At 42.6% G+C, this 15352-nt stretch overlaps 2 protein-coding genes and 1 long non-coding RNA gene across 4 annotated transcripts in view; 1 reads left to right on the forward strand and 2 right to left on the reverse strand.

The window, feature by feature from the left end:
* sorl1 (sortilin-related receptor, L(DLR class) A repeats containing) overlaps positions 1–5794 on the reverse strand; it is a 54926-nt gene extending 49132 nt beyond the window's left edge. Inside the window, exons 1-3 of the mRNA XM_030381513.1 lie at positions 5455–5794; positions 467–583; positions 139–267 (exon numbers count right to left, since the gene is read on the reverse strand). Of these exons, the coding sequence (XP_030237373.1) occupies positions 139–267; positions 467–583; positions 5455–5784 (576 nt within the window). The 5' untranslated portion in view covers positions 5785–5794. The remainder of the gene's footprint in view (positions 1–138; positions 268–466; positions 584–5454) is intronic.
* Positions 5795–6332: 538 nt separating this feature from the next.
* Positions 6333–9323, forward strand: LOC115528874 (uncharacterized). 2 transcript variants are annotated; one of them, XR_003973396.1, is made up of 4 exons: positions 6333–6678; positions 8291–8399; positions 8802–8853; positions 9004–9323. It is a non-coding gene; the product is annotated as an uncharacterized LOC115528874 (long non-coding RNA). The 2 variants fall into 2 exon arrangements; XR_003973395.1 differs by lacking the exon at positions 9004–9323 and adding an exon at positions 7982–8092 and having other exon boundaries at positions 6336–6678.
* Positions 9193–14621, reverse strand: bco2b (beta-carotene oxygenase 2b). Its single transcript, XM_030337250.1, has 12 exons — positions 14456–14621; positions 14111–14297; positions 13814–14025; positions 13275–13390; positions 12962–13064; positions 12723–12851; positions 12460–12620; positions 12150–12317; positions 10641–10778; positions 10295–10477; positions 10018–10128; positions 9193–9900 (listed from the first exon to the last, which is right to left on the reverse strand). Exons 1-12 carry the CDS (start codon positions 14490–14492, stop codon positions 9784–9786), a joined length of 1662 nt encoding a protein of 553 aa, XP_030193110.1. The 5' UTR covers positions 14493–14621; the 3' UTR covers positions 9193–9783.
* Positions 14622–15352: the final 731 nt, after the last annotated feature.

The raw sequence follows: 15352 nt of genomic DNA on the forward strand, positions 1-15352 counted from the left end.
GTTTTTCATTGAATTGGTTTATTGGAACGGCCAGCACCTTCATGAGAGCTGGAGGAGGGGAGTTTACGTGCGTGTGCGCGTGTTTACAAAATGCAGCAGGACAGATGGGCCCCTTGTTGAGCAGTTTGGATGTCTCACCCTCTTGTTGTCCGCTGGGCTGTGATAGAACTGGGCGATGACCTGCTTGCGGTCCTCCTTGGCCCCCGACAGGCGGAAGCGGTCCGAGACCAGCACGAAGCTGGTCCCGTAGTCGTAGGACACGTACACCTGGGCGGGACGAGGAGAGCGGGAAGAAGAGGGGAACGAGAAAACGACATGTCAAGATAAGTCAGCAAACATGCTATGCTAACAATACTAATTGTAAACTCTGACTCAAAAGATCTAAAAAGGTCAAAAGACTGATGGATTAAAACCTGAAGAAATAGCTGATAGTAAACCGTGTGTGTGTTTGTGCGTGCGTGCTCACAGAGCTGGTCTTGGAGCCCGTGGCTCCGGCGCTGTCCCTGGCCAGGGCCACGATGACGTTGCTCTTCTCACCCGCCCAGTGCACTACCATCTGGTTGTGGGAGTCATTCAGGTTGGCCTGAGGGAAACACAGGACACTCTTCCTGAAGTAACATGTACGCGTAGGAGTCGGGCTGATAACGAGGGTGAGCCACACGGCAGTCCATGACAATGCCATGTGGCGTGTGAACACACTGGATCCACATAAAAGACGGCCTTCCATCAGGTCAGTGGAAATCTAGACCAATCCAAGAGGAGCAAAGTTCTCCACATATGCTACATTTGAAGAAAAGGCTCACCTGCGGAAGTACCATTTCCAAACCCTGAAACCGCCTTTAGCTTTTAATTCAACACAATTGCTTTTATGAATAATAATATCCATTGACTTACCAGTTATCCAAGTATAAACGAATGAGTTCCAATCTCTTGTCTGTGCTTTTAAATACTGAGGAATAATTAACTGTTGTCTACTGGTGCACTCCGTAGACATTAGGGCCCGACCGATTTAGTCGGCCGATTATAGCCTTTTTGAAAATAATCAACTTCTGCCAAAAAGACGCCGATTACAACCGATTTATTTTTATTTATTTTTTTATTTCATTTTTTTTAGAAATGTTATTGCGCTTAGTACCCTGCAGATTGCGCTCCTACTCGCCTTGCTAACTAACAACTTTAGCTGGAGTAAAAAAGAGGAGATTGAATTTTACCGTACAACATGAAAGCACGCTCGCTCAGGCAGCTGCGCGCTCACCTCACCAATGTACACAAGACGCGTTGTTTGAGCATGTTGTGCCTGTTTTTCTTTAGGTCCCAGGCCATGTTAATTTGTTATACTGTAGACTCTAACGGTGAGACCATAGTGCTCAGCACGCACGTGTTAGTCACTGCTCACGAGCGCAGCACATTGGGAGTTAGTTATTTATTTTACATTTTACATTACACTCATTTTTGACTGTAAATGTATTCTTAAAAACTCAAAGGTTCTGCATTCAATTCACATATTCGTCAAAAGTGTTTAAAGTATATTTAAGGTATCAAAAACTATGTTTTATATGCTTTTTTTTGTTTTGTTTTTAATCGGCCGATTAAATCGTAATCGTAATTTTTCTCTGAAAATAATCGGCATCGCCATCGGCGCTCAAAGATCTATATCGGTCGGGCCCTAGTAGACATGTCCCATTATCTCATGGTTCATGAAGATTCTGCAGGAATCCAGCAATCCCAGTTTGCTAGGTGTTGCGATCACGATCAGATATGGATGAAGAGTTTGATGGGTGAAAATACAGTGTTAAATGGAATATTTCACAGTACATTTGCAGCCTGTGCTTATGATGTAGTTGCTATGCTACCTAAATGTGGCCTGTCCATCACATTCCCAAGCAGAGCCTTAGCGTAGCTTCAACAAGCAGGTGAAGCCAGCCCCTCTCAGTGGGGAAGCTAGTTAACGGAAGCTTTAAGTGAAACGGTGGGCCTCTGCAGATGTTACCAGCTAATAGGATGGTCTTCAAGCGCAAGCGAGGGACAAGGGCATTTCTTTTTTTATGATCCAAATCCAATACATAATCAGTCGATTATTACGATGATTAATACGAAGAGCGGGCCACTTATTGTTTGTGAGTTTCATAACAACAGATGCATCAGAACCAGTGGGTTTAAGTAAAGCAAGATGTTTTTTGTCTTGTGATACAATTCATCATGATGCGCATATGACTTTTCCACACAGGCCGGGTCTTCTTGGCTACTTGGTACCTTGGTCTGGCAGGAACTCAGTTCTCCTGACCCGGCACAAACAAACACAACAACACATGCCTGAGCAGAGATCATGCCTACAGCCCTGGCCAAACATGGAGAAGCCAGTATCTAAAACCACCAGCTCCCCATCATCCATGCATTCATTGTGTGTGAAGAAAGGCTTCTCTTACAAATGTATAAAGAATTTAGGATATATATGCGCATGTATTAGTTTAATGTTTGCCTTAAAACGCTTATGATGCTAGAGCGTTCAGAAGTATGGAACATAATTTGTGCCCTTGAGAAATAAGATAAATATGTAGGTATATGCTATGGGTCCTCGATTATGGAAAAATCCTAATCACGAATATTTTGGTCTATTGAAATCACGATTTTTCAAACGATTATTTTTGAGTTTGAAATAATGTACAGATATGTATTCAGCTGTTTTTTTTCAACAAAAAAGAAAAATATAAAAAACTCGATTACATCAGTTTTGTGATCGTTTGACGCTAAAATGGAAATCGAGATCGAAATTAGATTAATTGCCCGGCCATAGTAAATGCAAAGATGGATTTAACTGAATCCAGCTTTAAGTTGGTGAAATTTAATTAAATAAATGTTTACATTGATCAAACTGAAAAGTTTGTCTTCATATTGTTAATGCACTTCCTATGGAGTGTCACACTAAAAATTATCTTGAACACATTTGTAATGGAGTTACATTCGGTGTTCCATCTACATAAAGAGTAACCGTCTGTCCCGACATGACTTTAAAAAAGATATGGAAATAGTTCAGAGCCGCCTTAAACAGGTGTGTGTGTGTAGTTGATGGCCACTTTAAGCAGCCGCACCTGGCCCAGGTCAGACTGATTAGGCTCTTGGGCTGGGTGAGGCTCCACACCTGTGGTGCATTGACCAATCAATGACCAATCAACACACCCCATGGTAAACCAGCCAGACAAACTGTTAGAGCAGGTGTTTTTTCTTTAAAGACTGGAAAGCTTTCAAGCAGATGAGCGCTTCTCAAACTTATGTGGTCCAAAACGAATAGAGGTTGTGATCTTCAACATTGAGCTGAGCTGAACAGAGACTGGACAGGGTGACCAGGATGCCTCAAGCTTTGTCTTTTAGCGGAGCTTGATCTACCGGGAGGGAGCAGGAGAACGTTGAGGTTGATTGTGGAATTCCGAATTCCACACTGACCTGTGAGTGTGGACAAGGCCGACAGGTTGTTTTTTCATTTAAAAAATATTTAAGATATTTAGATCAAAGAACACATATGTGGATTGTTAAATGCCATCTTATTCTTTTCCTATATTATTTGGGACTAGATCAGAAAGGATTTAGTCAGAGATGGAGCCATTTCTTACTGAACTGAATGGTTTTGTCTTACTAAATGGTAATAAATACACAACTAGAGAGGTCGCCGCATACATTTTCGGAAGAAAATGAGTGTGTGGTTACATGAGCCAACTTGTTGTTAGCGCAATATTCTGTGAGCATTCCAACTCTAGTATCACTAATTTGCGCGCTCCCCAAGCTTTAAGTCCCTGAGGCGCTTTGAAGCGAACATTGGGGCTGAAGGTTTTTCTTCGATTTTGAGTTATAGCGCCCCCTGTCGGCTCAGAATTACCAAACAGGTGATCCATCCGCTCATTTCATTTTATCGTGATAGATATTAATATTGACTAATCGGCCAGTCCTTTTGCCAAGGGTGACACATAAGCTCACAGACCACATGCGCAAATCCAGAAAGGAACAAACTTTGTTCTCCAATATGTGCAACCACGACTCAGCAAACGGTTTGAAACAAAGGTGGGAGATGTGTGTCTGACCACCAGGGTTTACACGGTACTTTGTTTCTTCGACCTAAACAGTCCCTTGTTTGGACCAGGGGCGGGGAATGGGGAAACCCTTTTTTATTATGTTTTTGGTATAGAAAAAAAAATTCTCACTTTTTTTTTTACAGGGAAATTTGCCTCTTTAGCTAGATGTTTTACCACAGAGGTATTTTAGAATCAAACCTATGGGCTGGATGCAAGCAGGCAGAACAGCAGGCTGTCTCTGCGATTTGCAAGGGGCTTTTTGACCACGGTGGCAGTTGTGCATCGAAAGATTGTCACTAGAAAAGCCTATTTATGCTTCTGGCTTTATCCTTTATTGGGTTTTGTTAGACACTTTTTGTGCACTTGTTCAGTGTGTAAATGTTCACAGGGCAAGGCTCTCACTGCAAATGCAAATGTTGGCAGTTATATTCTACTTCATAACAGAACAGGGTACCAGAGTATTCAAATACAGATCTCAGATAGGCCGCCTGGCTCGGACTTTCACTGCAAGAACAGACAAGGTTACTGCAATGCAGGCCTGCAAATGCCAATGTTGGCAGTTATATTCTACTTCATAATAGAATAGGGTACCAGAGTATTTAAATACAGATCACCGATAGGCCGCCTGGCTCGGACTTTCACTGCAAGAACAGACAAGGTTACTGCAATGCAGGCCTACTGAATAACTGCAGGGCACACCATTTTTTACATTTTTGTTTGAGTTTCAATACGGTTTGGCTCTTAGTATGAATGCAATCTTCATGATGAGAAATTAGTACTGCAACTAATCTCTAAACGAATACTGGATCTGGCAAGATCAGTTCAAAAGAGGTTGCATCACAGCAGTCCATTCTTGTTTAGTGTTTCTATTCTCAGTATATACATATCATTCATTACAATCAGGACAACCCTTTAATTATACCAAGTGACTTGCTCTCTCTTCGTTTCCCAGACAGCTTCAGTTTTGGGGATGCTTTGCAGAAAGGTAAAGATTGGAGGAGAAATGACTCGAGGGGACCACAGAATAGGCTGGTTCACCAAGGCGTTGAATGACAGATGCCTGATGGGAGGAGAGATGACAATCTGGGAAACGACCACCACCAGGGAAATGCATGCTTGGAACCAGAATGTGAACACGTGAGAGTAACGTCCAGCCCCCCCAGGTGAAATATGTAACACATGTGTGTCTCAACTTAAACCATATCTTATTTCTTTCTCACTTCAGCGGTGGTCAGAGATTCCCATATGTTCTGCAGGAAATGGCAACGCATCTTTGTGTGTGTGTGTGTGTGTGTGTGTGTGTGTGTGTGTGTGTGTGTGTGTGTGTGTGTGTGTGTGTGTGTGTGTGTGTGTGTGTGTGTGTGTGTGTGTGTGTGTGTGTGTGTGTTACCTGTCCGTACACCTTGGGCAGGGCCGACACGGCGGCCCCACGGCGGTTCCTGATACGGGGTCCGGTCCCTGCACTCCCCCCGTCCCCTATGGCTGCACGCCGCGCGGTTTGTCGCAGTTTGGGAGCTGCAGCGCCCAGTCCGTCTGATAAATCCACGTCTGCGTTCACCGTTATAAATCCTCTGTCTTGTGGTAGCCTGTGTCGTTCCTCTTGGTGAAGACGCAGTGTGGATGCCCGTACCGCCACTGCAGACACGAAGAAGAGACACACGGTCCATCGGAGAGAGGAGCGCATCCCGCCGTCCTTCGCCGTCGCCATGTTTGTGTTCATGTTGCTGATGAGGTCACCGACAAGCGCGCCTGCGATTGGCCGCTGGGGATGAAGAGCAGCACGACGCCCACCATAATAAAAACATGAAATACAGCCTCCCAATCTACTGGCATGTGGCATCACGAATTAAAAACACTAGGCTATATCATTTAACAAATTAAATATGTAGGCCATGGAAAATAATGTTTATTTTTGGTCTTTCTGTTCTTCTCCATGCTTTATTCAATGTACATGGCCTAAATGTTCCTTCAGATATTCAAATATTATGATCTGATGTAGGCATAAATGAAAGTATGCTTACATGTGTTAGGTTTCAAATTCTAAAATGATATGAACATATCTCTTCTATTCAGTGACAAGCACAAAATGTAAAAAAAGAATATTCAAGATAAGTAAGAGGATTATTTTAATGAGGTAGGGAGTAGATGGAGCTGCTGACATAGAAACCATGATCACCTGGGTGGTGCTCCTATGTCATCAAATGAACCCCATGGGGGAATGATCACGTGGGTGGTGCTCCTATATCATTACATGAATCCCATTAGGGAATGATTACCTGGTTGGGGCTCCTACATCATCACATGAACACCATGGAGGAATGATCAGCTGGGTTGTCCATTAACAGCCCTACGTCTTCACATGAACCCCAATATTCACCTTCTTGACACAGGTTAATGAGGTCATGGTTAGAGCAGCTCGCGCTGGTCTTAACTCGTTGGTCTAAAGTTTAACCCTCCGCGTTACCGTCTGGTTCACTGCGACGTGAGTCAGCAGGTTCACTGAGGAACATCACTGGGCCGGATCAATGAGGAGCGTTATCAGGCCGCTTCACCGCAACAAGGGTTCACTGAAGAGCATTAACGGGCGGTTCACTGAATAGCGGTTAACCGCGACGTGAGTCGGTTCAGTGTTTTTATCATTCTCCAGCCTTCCGGTGTTTAAATAGGCCAATATGTTGACGTTAATGTTCATTTAGTTTGTAGCGTTTAATAAGATGTTACCGTTAATGTTCGTTATGTTGGTAGTTTTCAAATATGATGTTAACGTAATGTTCCTTATGTTGGTAGTGTTAAAATAAGATGTTAACGTTAGTTTTAATTCGTTTGTAGTGTTTAAATAGGATGTTAACGTAACGTTAATGTTAGATATTTAGGGAGTGGACATTAGCTTGACCCGTTAGCCGAGCTAACCGCCGCTTCGTGGTTCCGTTCCTCGGGGTTCATTAGTCACTGAACTGATCCTCAGAAAAGAGCCCAACGGTTTTATTTTAAAGATAACCTATGTCCACAGCTTAGCTGTTCTATAAGCATAACTGCTCCTTCCAAGGCGGTGGGTTGAAATCCGCATGGTCTGATAAAACAAACCAACTGAATCTGGTTTACATGATAACGTTTGTGTCTGAACGAGCTGATTCTGGTTCACAGAATTACATTTGTGTCTGAACGAGCTGATTCTGGTTCACAGAATTACATTTGTGTCTGAACGAGCTGATTCTGGTTCACAGGATAACATTTGTGTCTGCACGAGCTGATTCTGGTTTGCAGGATAACATTTGTGTCTGAAGGACCTGAATCTGGTTCACAGGATAACGTTTGTTTCTGAACGAGCTGAACCTGGTTCAAGTGATAAAGTTTTAGTCTGAATGAGCTCTTTAATCAGATAACGACCTTTACCCAGATCATGATCTTTAACCAGTGCACTGGATCTTGGCATCAAGGGTTTTTTACATAATAATTACATAATCCTGACCAATTTCACAGCGATGTGTCAGCTCGTTCAGACACAAATGTTAAACGCATGTTAAAGTACTTCCTGTTAATGTCGGTGACATTTCCTCCAAATCATTCTGTACAACTCTAAGTTGGGGAAGAGCATTGTGTGCCACTGGTATAGTAAAATGCAGTGTTTCCCCCAGTACTGTATGGTTAAGGCGGCCGCCTTAAATTCAGTTGAATATATCCCATACTTACTGAATTAATGTTATTGGTAATGTCCTTGTTTTAGAAGTGGCTTAAACCACTGAGCTCCTCACAAACAGATGGCAGTGCAACTTCTCTCCTCCAAGCATCCTTGCTATTATGGTTGATTATATTATGATTGACTCTTAAATGCAATGTGCTTTTTGAGTGGTGTGTTCAGTTATGTGTGCTATAAGTGTACAATATTGATAAGTCTAATTGTTTTCCCACATTTGCAGTCACCGTATATAATAATGAAAGGATTTCCAATGCAAGTTAACATGGCTCCAACAATAGCAAGCAACAAGGGTGTTAAGAGCAGATGCCCTAAACAGAAACCAATTGAAGAGGTGAGCAGAAGTGACCTCAGGCCAGTTTGGCTGCCAGCATGGTGGCCAGATGAATGAAGCTTTGTAACGTTGACTCTAAGGCTGGTTTATACTGATCACAGAGACGGTATTCCTGCACCAGTCTCATGCTACTGAATGTGACTTTACTGCTGTTTGTACACGGATAGTTTTCAGAGGATTCTTCCCCTGTTGCAATAGATGGAGCACATGGCTGCATATCAGGACCGATCAACGGCAGAGAAGAAAGCCACTTGGAGTAAAACACAGATGCTGGGTCTGGCTGGTGTGTTTGAAGCTTCAGTTGCAGGTATGCATAAAGACACGTGCTATTGGTTTCTACTCAATGGGATGTATTAGAATACTGCCCAGGTTCAGTGTATAGAACATGGCTAAATTAAACATGAATTCACCAGTTATTTAATAATCAAAACCTGTCCACTTCACTTGATTATTTTATTTTCATGAACCCTTCCATTGTTCATTTCTTTAAGATTCATTTGAGTCATTTGTTGTATTCCTAATCAGTCCTTCCTTCTTCCTTCATTACGCATCCTGTTCATGCACTGGTGGCTCCTTCATTCAGTTTCAACATAGTTTCCCTCCTTTGTTTGAATTTGCTGTATCTTTCATATGAAACCACTTGGAGAAGCAACTGTGATAACGTGCACAAATAAGACAGACTGAACTTAGTTATCTTTCTGATAAACAGGTGCAAATAGAGAGGTCAACATGCTGTTTTCGCAATATGCTGCTGTTTTAAGGTAGGCTAATCAATATAATTAAAGCGTTACTTGTGTTCTAGTTTTGAAACCTTCTGATATCCTCCCTGATTCCGATGCATCCTTTGGGTTCCATCCTCTCCTATTTGAATGGACAGCCCAAGTCACAGCCCCAGTGTTCTTGTGTTGCAGTGAGAGAGCAGCACTAGACGCCTCTCAGGTCAGGGACCTGGAGGGCATTCTGAATGAGGCCAGGCAGCTTGAGGCTCAGCTACAGGAGAAGAAGGACAACCTGAAGCATACTCTAGTCCTTATTGCTGATAAACTCAAGGGGTGATGATCTTCCACCCAGGCCCAAAAGAACACATCTCATCAAATCAGTTTTTTGTTTTTAAACATATTTATTTTTGTTGTCAGTGTTTATACATTTTATTTTTACAGTTGTGTCTTCATATTTAGTTTTGATTCAGTATTGCACCAGTTACAATATGGAATAAATGAATAGCCATTAACTGTCTAGCGTATTTTTCTTGAAGACATGTACGTTGGATATACTTTTGGATAGTTATCTTCAAACACATTTTTGTATTTGATCAATTACTATATGATGAAAACAATACTTTTCTCCTTTAACTAATTTCATAAATCAAAATTACCACATTTGAACATTTATAAAGTTTATCTAATTGTTTATACAAAAGTATAAAAAAATATATTATACAAACATATATGGTGTCTTTTTGTTTTTGTTTTTCCTCTCAGTGTAGCAATATTACTGTCATGTCTTTAAGACAATGAACTTTCAAAATCTAAGATTGTGCTGCTTTTTGAAACTACATTTGGTAAATAAGATATGTTTCAAGTTAATTAATAAAATCTGGTGTGCATTGCACTATACAAATCTTGTCGGAGTATGCAACAGTTTCTCTATACTATTTGAGAGTAGAGACAAGCTAGTCTGGTCCTTCCCATCTATGCCGTGGCATTGAACGTCCCATGGAAACCATAGGGAATATTCACTGGCACCTCTGCTCTGCCCAACTCCTTGAAGGTCTTGGCGTCCAACACCAAGAGAAAGGTGCTCTTGTCCTGTTTCGGGGATAAAGGTTATACTCAAGAGATGCTAAATTCATTAAATGCTTCTACACAACATATGTGCTTACAAGGGTTTGAAGATTGAAGCCAGAGCAAGCTGAGTGTGTTTACCTTGTTTGGAGTGATGACCACAGCCATCACCACGCCATCGTCTTCCTCTGTGGCGTCAGGAGAAGGTACGAAGACCGGTTCAGATGGGTACAGACCTGGCCGTTCCCACACCTTGAATGATAACAAATAGTACAGTAGTTATTCATTGTTTAAAATGCTAATATCTGGTAATAGCGTATCTCCAGTTGCATTTCATTACTGAGATTTGATCTATTTCAATCATGATAATTATGTACAACAAAGCCCTGACTTGTAACATCAATATGACCAAAGGTACCTTCATCTGTTTGCTGTGGATGTCCATCTTGATCAGAGTGTCTCCCACTAGGTGTCGGAAGCCACAGCCATAGAAGTAGCGGTAGGGCCGTGTGTTGTACTTGGCATAGTTAATCTGTGGGAACTCCAGACCTCCATAAAAGTGGAGGTCCTCTCCATGGAGGTCCTCATGGGTACAGAAAACCTGGATCAATGGAATAACGATACATCATTATTCTATATTTATTACAATCATTATTACTAATAATGAAAATGAAAACGCAAAAAGAAAGAACGGTTGATTTGGTAGTGAATTAAAAATGTGTGAAGGGTGTGAGAATGTGAGTGCGTTCACAGTGTACGTGTACTTTATTGTTGGAGATCTTGATGGCTGTGGCCGTGCTGTCCGTCTCCTTGTTCAGGTCGGTGCCACATGGTGTATCAGTGCCCACGTTAAGAGGAAGGACGAAGCGCCTCGGAAACACCCTGCACATGGTGTTGTACACCTGAGGAAACACACCCTTTAATGATCCCCGAGAAAACAACCTGCACATGGTGTTGTAAACCTGAGGAAACGCACCCTTTAATGATCCTCGAGAAACACCCTGCACATGGTGATGTACACCTGAGGAAACACACCCTTTAATGATCCTCGAGAAACACCCTGAACATTGTGTTTTACACTTACTAAAAGACACCCTTTAATGATCAAATTCACTGTGACAAAAGGCCCAAGTACATTCCAACGCTATCTAACTTCACATGATATTGTGAGATATGATATTTATCCATATGGTTACAGTCAATTACAAATAGAGATGCAATATACTCTTTTTGTCAGTTGGCCAAGTAATATGGACTCTTAATGCCCCGTTTACACCATCCCACTAATGGCCACCGATGTGGAATTCGGGGTGATTCGGGTGACATCGGGCTAAAAATGTATGATCGGGTCAATTTATCGGGGTAGCACATACCCGATGTTATAACGATAACATAACGATTTATGCCAGGGAAGACAGCCGAAGTGCGTTTGGCGTCATTTGACGTCATTTCGAATGACGCCAAACACGTCAAATGACGCGTTTGGCGTCATTTCGGGAGAAGGCAAAGGGGAGACTGGTTTAGACTGATATTTATTTATATTTAAGCAATAGATCACGCCAGGCTGTGGTATGTGATCATTATACCACTGTTAAGGGGCGTTGTCCGGCCCCGACGCGCAGCGGAGGGCCGGCGACCCCCTTCACAGTGGTATAATGAGCACATGCCACTGACTGAAGTGATCTATTGCTTTTATACAACGGTTACTATTATGGCGAAACGAAAGTCATAGACACACTACATTTAAATAGAAACCAAGAAAGTGGTTTCTATTTAAAGAAGATTAACGAATATAGCCGATGTACCCCAGGAAAATTCCCGAACGACTTGCGATGTCTTACGTTATACTCCCGTAGTCCCGTTCTATTCCCGATTATAGCCGATTAGTCCATAGCAACACCTGGTAACCGATTCTACCCCGATAGACCCAAAATTAACAAACATGTTCGTTCTTTGCCGATGTTACCCGATGTTGCCCGATCATTGAGCTTTTCTTCCCGTTGTCTAACGAAGTTCCCGGGAAGAGTAACGGTGTTTCCCGATGCAACCACGCTATTTGCCGATGTTATAACGATAGCTGCTGATTTATCCATCGGGCACCATCGGGGCCCACTATCGGGTAGGTGTAAACAGGGCGTAACTAATTAATATGTGCTAAACTCCCTGTGTACGTGTTTCTTCTAGATTTTGTCATTTCTTTCACTTTACATTTCTACTGCTGTCCTTTACTTTCTACTGAGATTAATAGAGTTTCCTCTGTCTGCTGAACTGACCTCATCAAGGGCTTCTCCGGACTTGCGCAGGTTCTGCACCATGTAGTTATTGATGGCCTGGCCATCGTCTGATACACACATGTCCATGAGCAGGAAGCCATTCTCCTCAAAGGCGTTGATTTGGTGGAAGGTGGACATTGCTTTGGTGTGGTACTTCACCAAACTCAACTGAGCAAGAGAAGTCAGACAAAGGAGTAAGGTTAGGCCCCTCTTGAAACATACGGGTCAGCTTTCGCCTGAACGGATCACCAATAAGCAACCCTTCTGGTCGAAAGCAGTGGGACTACAATATAACTTAGACCAATCTCACCTTGCCTGTCTTTTTGTCTATCAGGTGAAAGATGGTGTCAAGTTTGGGTTCCCAGTAGACACTGTCACTGATGCCCTTCCCAGTAAGTTTGCCGGTCACAACCTTCAGCAGGTTGATCTTGATGGGCTGTTCGATGAACACCACGTAATTCTTCGACATGGCTGAAAGGGGAAGCAACAACGTTAGTCTCTACAAACCATACCTTGAGGAGACTAACGTGCATTCTTCTTGATGGTATGGTGACGTTGAAGGGTCTATCTCACCAAAGCTGTGGTAGTAGGAGGGTTTTGTCTTGTCTGTGGAGGGAATGGAACAGACTACAGTGGCCCCCTCCAGCGTCTCCTCTGGGGAGGACTTTGTAGGTGGCACACGGATGATGTTGTAGAAGGCCCCTGGTGTGACACACATTCAATAGGATTTTTTCAATGTGTCAAATCATTCAACAGTATATGCTTGCTTTAAATGTACTGAACCATGTCAATGTGTGTGAGGAGTTAGCTACCTTTTGGAGTGTAGGAATTGCCCATGTTGTAGGTGGTGCCATCCGGGTCATTGTGTGGGTGGGCTGTGGCTCCATTGACTGCAATGAATTTGCTCCAGTCCACCTACTCAGAGAAAACTTCACTTTAATCCATACATAAAATAATCTGAAACTGTCTGTTATATATTGTAAAGGGGAACAGAAGGGAAAGATGCACAGGTTCTGAATTAAGGAATATAACCCTTAATTATCTTCCTTACTCAATATATAGCAGTTGTGCGCACAGGCGAGGAAGCTTGGTTAACAAGTGTGTAATTGAACCTCCCCTCTGTACCTTTCCGGTGGTCTCCAGGGTCTCAGGATCCACTTTGTGCATGAAGGTGGTCTCCGTGCTCACATAGTAGTCCCCCTTATAGGTGACGAAGCTAACACTGGCGTTATCAGTGGCCTCTGCAGACGGGAACACATTGACCACACTCGTTAGAATATAGGGAACACTGGAACATGATTCTACCACTTCACCAGAATGACACACTTTTTTAACGCATAAGTTATTAAAAAGCCTCTACTAGATGAGGCTATTTCCTTTAGATACTCCTTCATGCCATTATCTTACTACCGATCTCCCTAAAAATGCCTCAGACCACAAATGTTATGAAATGTAGTCTCATCTGTACCCTTAAGTCCCCTCCACTATACAACACAAACAGACGCCCTGCGTCTGGATTATTATATCAAACGATTAAAGAGTAGGCACAAACGATTAAAGAGAGGCACAAAAGATTAAAGAGAGCACAAATTCATGTATTTATGCTCACAATATTTGCAACTTACAATGTTTAAATGTATATGGTGTTCTCTTTAGAAACTCACTTGGCAGCTCGAATCTGGACAGAAAGCGGTGGAAGAAGTTTTTACAGGGGTCCGGCAGGGCGACGGTTCCGAACTCGGACACCATGATGCGGTTGTTCTCGTTGTTGGCCTGGTAGCAGTCACTGGACAGGAAACGGCTCCTGTACGTCACCCTGCCTTTGGCTATTTTGAACTGGTGCAGAAGAGCCATGCCATCGAACCAGTGGTTGAACCTGGACAAATGAACAGAAAAACATTCAGGCTCAGGGAATCCACTGTTTCATTTTGGAAGCAGTGTGATCCTTTGTTACAACTCACGTCTGATTTCCATACTCAAACTTCCCCGGGCCGTTTCTGAGGAAGTTGCCCGTGATCCAGTCCGGGATGGTGCCGGTGACCCGGGTGCTGATGACCTCCGGGGTGTGCTCCGCTGACCTCACGAGGTTCTCAATGCTGGGCAGGCCGTGCACGTCTGTGAAACGGCAGGGGCTGGCCATGTTTGATTCTGTGCAACAGAGGTCAAAGCATGTTCCAAATGGCGTTTAGAATGTCATACAAGGTGAAATTGAAGCTCTTAAAGAACAGAATTTGAAAAGAGAAAATATAGATTTTCCTTTAAATCCAGTTTGAACAATGATACAACATGGACAGAGGGTTTCCTACCTGGTTTCTTGATCTGCGGTCGATGGATGGAAGCCATTGGTGTTGTCTCTTGACTGTAGGCTCGCTTATGGATGCAGTTGCAGGATTAATGTTTTAGAGTCGGACTGCACCGCTATTTTATAGTCCCCGGACAGCAGAGACGCCTCCCATCCGCACAGAAATACAGGCAGAGATACAGACAGATAGAGAGCCAAGCTGATTGTGTAAGTCAGCGCATAATAGAAGTACTTTGTGTGTAAGATAGTAACATGCGGTAACTGATCTGAAGGCACAAAGACAGCTTTTAGTTCTCAATAGGGAACAGACATACTCTTACATTAATCCAAACTACTCAGAATAACCTTACTTTGGTTCAAGGAGAACAATTTAGTGTGAAATAATATATATGCAAATATATAAAATTTTCTTTTCATCATTTATTCCGTTTTGATTTGTTGCATACATGAAACTGGTTAATGATCAATAAATTATGTATTACTAATTTAAGCCATGGAATGGGAAAAGAGGATAGAATCGTTACAATCGTACAAATTTGACAGTTTATATTTAGTCAATGCAAATTATTTCAAGTGCATAACATGTTATTTCCAAATCACGAGGAAATCAGGAGGCTGGAGCATTATCTAAAAGAGAAATATCTGCAGAGTTTCCCCGTGTAAAGTAGGAGCATTGGGACAGAATTGAGGTCAAACGGAGAAATGACAAATCAGACAAAGTTGACCTATTTCTTTCCGTCCCACCAATGACCTGTTCCTAAAGGAGAATGGGCTATTCCTGTTGACCAGGGATAATCGCTGGGAGACAACTGGATACATTCAGCTAAATATACCATTGATAATCGGTCTTCACAGTGAATAGACTTGTTTGTTTGGAAATTCCCACAAAAACAACAAAATG

Source organism: Gadus morhua, chromosome 16, assembly GCF_902167405.1.
Source record: "Gadus morhua chromosome 16, gadMor3.0, whole genome shotgun sequence".
In the NCBI taxonomy this organism is placed as follows: domain Eukaryota; kingdom Metazoa; phylum Chordata; class Actinopteri; order Gadiformes; family Gadidae; genus Gadus; species Gadus morhua.

Bases quoted from the DNA above. Each gene is read 5' to 3' on its own strand.
- bco2b (XM_030337250.1), bottom strand. From the start codon at position 14,492: ATGGCTTCCATCCATCGACCGCAGATCAAGAAACCAG. The intron at 14,298-14,455 runs GTAGGAAACCCT...TCTGTTGCACAG, and splicing joins ACCGCAGATCAAGAAACCAG to AATCAAACATGGCCAGCCCC. The intron at 13,391-13,813 runs GTGAGTTTCTAA...TCCCGTCTGCAG, and splicing joins GTCCAGATTCGAGCTGCCAA to AGGCCACTGATAACGCCAGT.